The 11,724-nt window shown below is 41.8% G+C and overlaps 1 protein-coding gene across 1 annotated transcript in view; it reads left to right on the forward strand.

Annotated features, from left to right (window-relative positions):
* Positions 1–9,154, forward strand: part of GYPC (glycophorin C (Gerbich blood group)) — a 45,216-nt gene extending 36,062 nt beyond the window's left edge. Inside the window, exons 2-3 of the mRNA XM_089520321.1 lie at positions 2,589–2,639; positions 7,310–9,154. Coding sequence (XP_089376447.1) covers positions 2,589–2,639; positions 7,310–7,506 — 248 coding nt within the window. The 3' untranslated portion in view covers positions 7,507–9,154. The remainder of the gene's footprint in view (positions 1–2,588; positions 2,640–7,309) is intronic.
* Positions 9,155–11,724: the final 2,570 nt, after the last annotated feature.

The following is an 11,724-nucleotide window of genomic DNA, read 5'->3' on the forward strand; positions in this document are numbered from 1 at the left end:
GCCTTATGATGTAACAGCACTGATAGTAGGGCTCGGCGAATGTGAACACTGAGCCACACCGAGCCCTTATATCGCCACCTCCACACCACTTTGCACCGGTATGTACTGGCCCTTGGTCACCAGACTCAGCATTGTGTGATAGATATAGTCATCAGGGGCATTCCCATCCCCACCCCCCATAATTTGAACATGCCTTCCATTCTGCCTGAGAGTTAGCAAATTTTGCTTGCCTGTAGAATTCAGTTGACTGCATTTATATGGCATAATTAATGCAGTTTGACACCACTTTAACTGCCATGGCCCAATGCTATGGAATTCTGGGATTTGTAGTTTTGTGACATATTTAGCTTTCTCTGCCAGAGGGCTCAGGTGTAAACAAACTACAAATCCCAGGATTTCATAGGATGGAGTTATGACAGTTAGAGCAGTGTCAAACTGCATTAAATCTGCAGCGTTCCAGCAGCCATAGCCACATTAGTCTGGAATATCAGTATGCAAAGGGTTCTTGTAGCACCTTTGAGACTATGGGGCTATACAAACAGGCACTTTGTGCCAGCCTATAAGCGTGGTGAGGGCTGAGTGTCTGCATGCTCGAAGCCCTTACCATGACACCCAGGTGCCATTTTGGTGCGTGCTCGTACACACAATGTATGCCATGATGATGTACGCTGGGCACAGTGCCCAAACAGTGAAGCGTGAAGAGGCGTCATCATGGCATGCCAGCGCACCTTTGGCACCCCTGCTCCTTCTGGAGGCTGCGGCATGTGGTTGCTGTGGTCTAAATCTGGGACAGACAGGGGCGGTGTCCCATCCCGTGTCTCTGCAGCCCCTCACTGAGCAAAAGACATTGTAGCATAAGCTTGCATAGATTTATTGGTTTACTTCCTCAGATGCAGGCCTATAGTCACTCATTTCTGGATTACACGTAATTGTCTGGGAGTTTAGCCAAAACAAATATAGATTGTGATTTCCTATTGGTTCAGTTTTTTCTACATCCATACTCTTCCTTCATGACTCCAAACTGGATCCATTTTTTCTTCCCTCTCTCTCCACCATACACCATGTGTTTGACTACGCACATGTATTATTAAGTTAATTTATAAGTTTTACAGAGAAGATTAAGCTTTGGCCTTTTCTCTTAGACCTTAGGGAGTGGAGCTGGATCTGGTTGTTGTTCAGTTTCTGTCTTTAACTGTCATGGCTCAATGCTATGGAATTCTGGGATTTGTACTTTTGTGAGATATTTAGCCTTCTCTGTCAGAGCTCTCTGGTACCACAACAAGCTACAAATTCCAGGATTCTGTAGGATGGGGCCATGTCAGTTAAAGTGGTGTCACACTGCATGAATTCTACAGTGTGGCAGCAGCCTATGTCTCTGAGGATTACTACAAGCAGCTTTTCAATAGCAATTATATTGAGGAAAAACTCAACTTTGGTAATACTTACAGAATCACACCTCTGACCCATAGCTGCTGCATCCCCAAACTATGATTAGGGTGTGCCTTTTCATTGATGGGGGAAACCCTTCAATGCACTGTCAATACCACAAGTGTCCAGGTGTGAAATCTCACTGCCAGGGAGTTGCGAGATTGCCAGTCAGGTAGTGCCAGTGTCCTCTCCTCTGTCCCCCTTCCGCTTCACTATTCCCAAGAAGACTGATTTCGTTTCTTTTTCCTATTTCTTTTCTTTCTTTCTTTTTCCAAGATTTTAATGGACTGCTGCAGCATGGCTCCGGAATTTTGTGAGTTTAAGCAAAAAATTTTTTAAAATACTGAAATGACGCAGGGGGCATGGTTAAAGTGGACTCATGAAGAGAGTGCAATGGCAGTAGCAACTCCCGTTGTGCAATTCTGAAAATGTGAGATATTGGGGCTCTGTTTCCTTTTCCTCCCCCCAACGCAATTGCTAAGAAAGTGGGGCTTGTGCAGTAAAGCCCTCTGTGTTTCTGTCTATGTCTGTCTGTCTGTCTGTCTGTCTGTCTGTCTGTCTCTCTCTCTCTCTCTCTCTCTCTCTCTCTCTCTCTCTCTCACACACACACACACACACACACACACATATTTAGGCTCTATAACTCCATGAATCTGATTGTAACAAGTACAGGACTTTCCTTGTCCCTTCCCTCAGCTTTTGGTTTGGTTAACTTCTGCCATTTCAGAGATTCCACTATTTTAGTATTTCAAGGGTGTCTTCTGCCATTCAGATTAAACAATGCAAGTTTATTTAATGGATTTCCTCCTTGTGAGAAAAAAGGAAGAAAAGAATTTTCTTGATTTTGAATATGTTCATGTAAAGATATTGCTGGAAAATGTTTGTAATGTTCCCAGGACATTTCCTTGTGTCACAGGGCTACTAACTGAAGTGTGCCAGTGATTTTCCTGTGTGTACAGCATCATGCTGTCAGAACTCATTGTTTGAATTAATAGTGTTATGACCACTCTTTGCAGTTCAGATTCTTCATATGCTTAACTACATGGGAAGAAGAGGAAGGAAAGCGTTAAAAAAATCCCTTCTCCATTCAGTGCAATGGCTCTGATGATTTATTACCTAAGATCTCCTGTCTAATTAGATTTTGTATATTCTGTTTCTAGCCGCAAATATTGGAAGTTCTCCAACAGGAGCTGATATTGCAGTCATTGGAGGTAAGAATATGTTATCCCTAGAAGGAAAACCATATTTTGTATAAACTTTTTGAAGAAACAAAAGAGCATCCTTGATAATGGGGAAAAAGTACTCTCTGTCTGGTCAGCATTTTGCAGAATAATAATAATAATAATAATAATAATAATAATAATAATAGTGTGGTATTACCAAACAGAGTTATCTCTGCTCTCCTCTTTCATATCTGAAAATGAGAACAAGGAGAGTTGATAGTCCAGGAAAAACTGATAAGCCACTCAGGCCCAATCTGAGGAGTCATCACATGAAATGAGAGTTTTCCTAGGCAGTTTGCAGTACCAACTGAACAGCAGAAGAAAATGTATACTCCATATCTGTAATGTGCCTCTATAAAATGGCAACATATAGTTTCCTGTTATTACAAGTTTCCTAATGTTAAAAGTTCCAACCCATGTTATAGAACCCTACTCAACCCCTACTCCTCATACATATGCAGAGATGTTTTGGATTGCTTCCAAGAAAAATTGAGGTCAAGAGGACAAGTTCTTTTCTAATCCAACCTTGTGTTCAGAAAGTAGACCTACCATCGTTCTTGCCAGCTATCCTGCATCCCCAAACACTCTGTCATCTCCCTAAATACTCAAAAAGACGTGTTCTTTCCTTTAAAGTCTCACTGGCAAGTAGGGATGTAAATCTTCCCTTACTGTAAATACTTGACTATATGCCAACTTCACATATAGATTGAAGACAAGTTTGGGGGCCAAAATTACGGATTTTGATATGACCTGTGGATAAGTCAAGGGTAAAACTTAGAGGCATACAACAAAGGATATAAAGGATTAAACAAAGAACCTACAAAGTTCCAGCAAGTATAACAGTTTGTGCTCACTTTAAAGACTGGATGGAAGGGGGGGGGGGTATGCTTCCAGGACAGATTACACTCTCTCCTGTCACCAGGGGATGGTTCCTTTTTAAATAGAAGGTAAAGTACAGTACTTACATTGATTGGTTGGAAGATAAGTTGATTCTGGTTTCTTTCATTATTATTTTTTATTTTTAAGAGTCTGGAGGTCGTGCCAAAGCCACACTCCATTCCTAAGCACTGGAGTGCAGCTTTGGTGCAGCTTCTGGATTCTTAGGGTGCATGCATCATTTAAACAGCATACCTCCAAAGAGACCCGAAGCAGCTTTATTTTGGCAGTCTGTAACAGGCTTAAGATTTCTAAACTCATACACACGTATGTACAGTACTCTGTTTTTGTATTTAAAAAAATAAAAATGATGGGAAGTTGATATCCCACTGCACAAAATCACGATACATTTTGCACATAAAAATATTTTTGGGTTTCTGCAAAAAATTCATGCACTAAAAACACCATATTAATTTTGTCCCAAAATAATTTGGCACAAAATATGATGGCCTGTTTTACACAATAAACAATGTGTTTCTGCCAAAAAAGGAAAAAGAAAACAAGAATCCTTAGCAAAATAAAATCATTGCAAATTCCCAAAATGTGAAAAATCTTATAGAGGCTAATGTATATGTTTTCAATGGGTTGAGACACCCTTTCTTATTAAAGACAAGAAAGTTCAAAACTATTATTTTACATCCCTGTTGGCCAGTGAGGGGGATAGTGCATAGAAGTAGGTCTATTATATCCCCTACCATGTTAACATGATGTATTTCATGATCCATGAGCAGTATAGCCAAGACAATGGAGAAAGGTGGGGGGAAGAGCACACTTATCCCTACTTGCCACTGCTCATGATAGCTGGTAAGGCTTTAACAGGAAGGGTAAGGGATTAGAAACAGGAGTGAGTGGGAAGTAGGAGATGAAAGTAGGGAGTGACAGATTACTGTGTCTATAATCTTTTTCAGTTTTGCATATGTTCAATCCTTAAAGTTTGTTCTGTCTCATTTTCTGCCAATTAAAAATGAACATAAATGTACATTTAAATTGTACATATTTCTCCCCACAAAACACACATTTCTTCATTTTTGAGCTAAAATCTGCATCTGGTATTACACAGCACATTTTTGGTCTTGTGTGATAACAAATGATAATCTAAAGCCTCAGTATATAAGGCTTCTCTCCTTTATGCTCAGTTTGCCCTTTCCCTACAAGTTTAGGCATGGTGGGTGACAAGAGGGGCATGCACAAAGCCAGCTTTGATTGTCAGCTGGTGATAAAACGTTTATTCCTTCAATGGGATTTTCTACTGATGAGAACCAAGCATGACAGAAACTTGCAACAGAAGTTTATCTCAAGTCCCATTAGAACACTGTTATGCTAGTTCACTTGAATTACTGTAGTTCCCAAAAGAACAATCCTTAAATGTTACGATGTATTCTTTGGGTCTTAGCATTGCTCTTGTGCTCACTCACTTCCCTGCTATACCTCCTAATTTGAGTAATTCACCAGGTGGATTCCATGTCATTAGTACAAATTAGCAAAGTTTTGCTGTATTTCCCTTTGGTTCCATCTCCTGTAACTTTAATCTCAGCTTCCTGAATGTTCGCAGGATGAAAATTGAATTGTGCTGAGTCCCTTAGGCTTATTAATACTGTACAACATCTAAAGAGCATTAAAGCCTATTGTGTTTTGGGAGTCCATTGTGATCCTTAAAAATTGATGAATCCCCTATTGGGGTCACGTTATTACAGTAGATACAACATCTTAACAGGAGCAATTTTCTTGTTCATAGCAGCAACTTTAGTTCCTGGAATAGGCAGCATAAAAGCTCTGAGGGTTTCTTAATGCTTTGGATTCAAGTAGTAAAGTGGTTTTTAATGCCAGTGCAAAGGAATTGTGAGTCTGTTTCAACATCCAAATGAAAGGAATTGGTGTAGAACAAGAGTGGAAACCTTTGGCATTTCTGATTGTATGGACAAAATTTTTATAATCCTTACCTCTGGTTATGAAGGCTGGACAGAGTGGGACATAGTCATAAGTCAAAACTTCTGGAGGACCAAATATATGTCACCCCTCATGTAGTGCCAAGCAGTCATGCACTTATACTACAGTCTTATACCAAGCCAGGCTGCAGTGTCTTCACTGGTGCACATCAGATCCAGAACTACACAGGAAGCAGAGACTCAAACCAAAATGCTGGGTTTGTATTCAAATAGACAGTAGAACGCTGTGGCTTAGCAGCATCCACAACCAGACATTTCATTAGGGAGAATGAGGCAGAGGGTTGCCATAATTGTCCACTATTACCAGGGACAAAATGTGGAACAAATTCTAGACCAAACTGTAGGACAACTACAGGACAAAACTCAGCCCAAAATGTAGGACATTTAAGAAAAATGGAGGACCTTAAATGTCCTATATTTTGGGCTGAGCTTTGTCCTGCAGTTGTCCTACAGTTTGGTCTAGAATTTGTCCTACATTTTGTCCCTGGTAATAGTAGACAATTATGGCAACAAGGGCAAGGAGCATTGGCCAAGCTTTGTATGCCATATTGCTTTGTTGTGGCCAATCAGCTAGTTTATACATGTATTTATGCATGTATTACAAGGGATGCTGTCACATTTCCAGTATTAAAATAACATTAAACTCATAGCTTGGGTGACCTGGGGAAGAGCTTACAGTTATTTTGTCCTTTGCCTCCAATGCCATAATATATTTTGAGTAAAGTCTGAGAGCATATGAGAGGAAGGGGTGACCATACTCTTAAGTTACTTGGCAAGAGGGCTGAGGTATGGATGTTGAATATTGAATGTTGAACAATTAGAGATGTAATTTACTAAGTTTCTTCTTGAAAGAAGCAATAATTAATTTTAACAATTTTTAACAATGTTAATTTTTTGAGCAAAATAAGTGCTGAACTACAAAGATTCTCATCCCTTCAGGATTCTCTTTGTCAGGGTTTTCAGAAATCCCCTTTTCATCTGGCATTTGAATATTTATGAATATTCCAGAGGAGGGTGACTAAAATTGTAAAATGTCTATGCCCTATGAGGAGCGGCTTAGGAAGCTGTCTATGTTTAGCCTGGAGAAGATAATGTTAAGGGGCCACATAATACTCATATTTAAATATTTGAAGAGATGTCATATTGAGGACAGAGCAAGCTTGTCTGCTTCTGCTCCAGAGACTAGGACATGGAGCAATGGATTCAAACTACAGGAAAAGAGATTCCACCTAAGTATTAGGAAGAACTTTCTGACTGTATGAGCTGTTCTACAGTGGAATATGCTGCCTCAGAATGTGGAGATTTTTAAGCAGATGCTGGATAGCTATCTGTCACAGGAGCTCACAATCAGTGATTTCCTGCGTGACAGGGAGTTGGAATGGATGGTCTTCTTCCAACTCTATGAGTCTATGAAGAGTTTTTTCTTCCCTAATCCAGAGGTGTTTAGGGTCCTGTCATCTTTGGAAAGCCAAGGGTTCCTGAAGTGGTTAGCACTATGAAAATCTGGATCTGTGCAACAGTTAGTAATTTGAGTGCTTACAAGTTGACCAGAATTTTAAATAGAGGAATATTTCCTTGTTGTTGATTTGTGTTTGTTATTTCCCTGGGCCTAGGCTTCATTATCACAATGTCAAAGTGTTTTTCTTAACTCTTTCACTTTGAAAGACCTAATGGAATGCCACCCGTCTATGTAAAGCAAAACAACAACAACAACACAGGCTATTAGAAATGGTAATGAAAAGGAATAAAAATGCAAATGTTTCTTCCTCCCCATAGGTGTTATTGCAGCAGTGGCTTTTGTCTTGATTTGCCTCTTGGTGGTGATGCTGAGATACATGTACCGGCACAAGGGCACCTACCACACCAATGAAGCAAAGGGAACTGAGTTTGCTGAAAGCGCAGATGCTGCTTTGAAAAATGACCCTACCCTTCAAGATGCCATGGATGAGAGCCGAAAAGAATACTTCATCTGAGCGCAAAGGCAGCCCCACTGAGACAAGCTTAGTCATTCTCTTCTTCCCAAGGGAATCAATCAGATATTACATCAAATAGCACTGGAAATGTGGAGACTGCACAGAAGAGAACAAGGGGACTAATTGAAATATTGATGTATGTCCCCAAGAACTAAACACCAGATCTGTTGCTGTTTAGTTGATTACCAATACAGCTCAGTTCAATATCAGAACCGGAAAAACAAAAATCTTAGGATGAATGAGTGATTAACTGATAGCAGATAATAGCATCAAATGTCAAACCTTGACATTTAGCAAAAATAGCAAGTATCAATGGAATGCTTCATCATCAACTCCTTGAACTCTCCTGCACCAATATGATACCTGAAAATGAATTTTAAGTGGCAACCCAAGCGGCAAAATGCATAAAACAAGGAGGCTCCTGAGCCCAAAACTGCTTTTTGTAGTACAGACATTTTGTTTTCTTTAACATAGTAAGCTTGCCTGTGTGAATAATATATAGTTTTTGTTGTTTTGTTACTCTTTTCTTTTCTTTTTTTAATGTACTGAAGTTTAAATCAAGAAGCAAAACCAATGACTAGATTCTGACAGGAAAACACTGAAGAAACTTTTTTAAATGAAGGATTTTAAGTATAGATATTCCACATGGTATTATGTTTTCTGTGCTGGGAAACTACGTTGCTTTCTTTAGGGCCTGTATTGGCTCATTGTTTTTAGTTCCATATCCATGAGCATACACTTTTTCTCACTGCTTCCTAAATTTTACGACTGTCTCTATCTGTATCCCTGTTCCAGTTGCTTCATTTTCAAGGATTCATAATGTCTGTTTATGTTTACAGAAGCGATTGTGTCACTGCAGAGGATAACCTGCAGTAAAAATGAGAATATACAAACCAAAGTAAAAAAACCATAGTTTGTTGCTAACAGTAGGAATCCTGTTCCTACCACTTCAATGTGAAAGTGGGTACATTTTAAGTAGAGTGCTGACTCTGTCTTAGAGCCATTCTATACAAAACCAATGCATGATCAATATGTTTTTTGAAAACTGGTTTTGATTAGGCTTACCTAAGACATTTTGCTGCCTAAAATATAGGACAAAATCCCTCTTCCCTCCCATTATAAAACAGCTAGACAAAATCCCCCTTTGCTCCCATTATAAAATAGTTGAATCTTAATTGATTTGGTAAGAAGACAATGACCTCCACTGGACTAGAGTGCAGTAGACCTAATAAGGGTTCAGACAAGGCCACATGGTAATCACACATCTGTTTCCCAAAACCATGCTGCTGCTTTAGGGTTGAACCTGTTTGTCATGTTTTCATTTTCATAGAAGAAATAGTAGTAATTTGTCCCAGAGTTGAAATTATAAGGGAGCTAAAGAGGAAATACCCATACCTTTTGAGACTGCCCACTTTCTCTACTATTTTTGGATGAATGCAGCCATACCATGATGTTGCTAAAGCTGAAGGGAATGTAGGGTTGTGGACCATACACTTCCTTTGGTCCTCATACATTTCCACTCACAATGTGAACAGTAATTTATTTAGTTTTCTACCCCCCTTTCCCATGTTTTGTATACTTTCACTTACTTTTAATGCACTTGTCATGATCTTCAACTGTCACAATAAACTCATTTAATAGACATTTATTTACTGCCTGCTCATCTTAAAATTGTATGGGTTTGCAATATCCCATCAGAGACCACTTTTGCATGATAATTTGTTATGCCCTTGCTGAAAATCTCGAACATGGAGATCCTCCAGTCACAAAAAGAATTTTCATGGCAGCACAATTTATGCTTGAGTGCCTACTGCTGGTGCAAAAGATTTCAAAGGCGGGATACAGACGGGCAAAAAGGGGTGTGTTCATGACATCATGAAGGTAGAGCCTTCAGACGGCCCTTACCTGAATGCCGCCATGAACACACTGCCCCCACGCCCCAAGCGGGAAGAAGCGGCATTAAAAAGGTGCTGCTTTTCCCCGCTTCTTTTCTGTATGATGTGCAGCTGCGCAGCTCCGTCTGTAAGCTGCTGCACCGGTACGCCAGAATTGCTACGCTGCTAATTTAAGTTGCCCATTTAAAAGCTCCGTGTCTGCTGCGTCACATAATGAGTCGGGGTCCTGGAACATGCGTAGTTTGCAGTCAGGCTTTAATTGCAGCGTCAGCTGCCATGCAGGTGTGGAAGCTGCAGCACAGCTGCAGCGCATTTTAAGACTCGTAACCCTAACCCTAACCCTAACCCTAGAGCAACATGTACGCATGCGCTGCTAGAATTGGGGAAAGTTTGGAATTTAAAGTGAACCCCTACACACATTCCTGTGCCATTTTCACCTAACAATAAAAAACCCCTAAAACTTTAAATATTTACATATGTACAAGGGAGGTGATGGGGGATGGCAGGGGGACAGCGGTGGCAGTGGCGACAGCTGTGGCTGTGCATTGCAGATTCAGCAAGAGCACGGGGACCAAAGGAGAGGAGGCATCCATGATGCTGGTGACATTGGCAACGTGCAAGCGGGCAAGGATGCCAACACCAGCTGATCACCAGCTGGCAGGAGACCACTATTGTTCTTGGGCAGGGCGAGGGAAAAAGTTTTAAAGGGGCTTGGGCGCTTTAAATGTGCACATAAGCTTTCTGCCGCCGCTGCTGAGCGCCGCAGCTGCGCAGCTGCTCATCCGCCAGCCGGCAAAAGGAAAAAAAAAGCCCCGTTTTTGGCCGCCCGTGCAGAAGCTGCCTCTCTCTTTGCAGAGTCCTCCGAGGCGGCGGTTTGGAAACTGCGGGTCAGAAATGGCCCCAGGTGAGGCATCTTCACTGCCCCCCATGTGGAAGCCCCATCACCTGAGCCACGCCCCCGGGGTGGGCGGTTTGGAGGCTCCGTATTCAGCAGAATACACCTCCAAGACGTCTTCCCCTGCCCATCTGTATCCCGCCAAAGTAACCAGGAAGCTCCACATGATAAATCATGCTTAGATATTTGCCATGATCAAATCTCTCCACGACAATTTAACCTTGTTTATGTTCACATTACCATTTGTATTGATTTAAAATGGAGCCACCATATCGAACGTGTTCAATTGTTCTCGTTTTTTTAAAGCTGTCAATCAAATGATGCACATCTGCATCATTCTATTTGCACTGTCATAGTAGGTAATGTGACTCTTCGTCAGGATATGGGGAGATCCTGAAGTACTGGCAATGGTGAGGGGAGCTTTCCAGGAAAGGGGTAGAGGGATGAAGAATTGGAAGGAAAGGGGCCAAACACCACCCTCTATTTACTTCCCCTGCCAACCCCCAGGAGGTTGTGGCTGAGAATCGCAGGAGCCTTCCTCCATGGAGCTGGTCAGGAGAAAAAGCAGGGGGGAATGAGGTGGCTGCAGGGGAATTTTTACCAGGAGACCACCTGCTCCCTCCCTCCAGTGTCTGTCTGTGGCTTCCAGCGGTCCGACTGCAGAGAAGAGCCCAGCCAAAAGACTGCTCCTTCTCCCTAGCCTGTCTCAGCCTCAGAGGATGGTGATGGCAAGTCCTTCTGAACAACCCTTGCCTAGAACCCCCCCCCCACAGACTCCCCCTTGAATCCACGCAAATGCAACAGTGTGCATATACTGTCAGACTTAAAAAAAACAAGAACAAGCCACACCATGTCCCCCCCCCCCATTCATTAGCAGAAGAGGTAAACGGCTGCATGATGGGTTAAAGGGACCACTTTACAATGTGGTAAATTTAAATCCTCTGGATTTAAAGAGTCAGTATCTTCACCTATCAACCGTGAGCACCAAGAGGAGAAAAACAACAGTGGCTTGCCACCAAGCCAAGACCTGTGAGATGGGCTGGGTATGTTCTGCTGCTCTGCCTACCCTTTGCCCATTACCCCTCCCTTCTGGGTGCCCTGAATGGAATCAGAAGCATGTTCCCATTGGCGGCTCCTCTAAAAAAACCTGGTGCTCTTCAAAAGACACAGAAAATGCCTTGATTTCAAAAGCACCAGGTTAAGGGGGATTTGTGCCCCCCTAAAAAAATTGGGTTAGGAAAACCTGGTGCAAGTATGAATATCCCCCTTTTAAACCAGTTTGCAGAGTGGTTTATAATGTAGTGTGAATGGGCCCCATGCTTTATAGGGACAAATAAACTGACAGTAAGGGCCAGGTTGGGGGCAGCATGTGAGCGCAGCATTTAGATGCCATATGCTCTGCTGCCCCTTCAGGCTGCTGGGAAGCCA

Source organism: Sceloporus occidentalis, unplaced genomic scaffold (genome assembly GCF_023333645.1).
Source record: "Sceloporus occidentalis isolate IW3139 unplaced genomic scaffold, rSceOcc1.0.p SCAF_4, whole genome shotgun sequence".
NCBI classification, from domain to species: domain Eukaryota; kingdom Metazoa; phylum Chordata; class Lepidosauria; order Squamata; family Phrynosomatidae; genus Sceloporus; species Sceloporus occidentalis.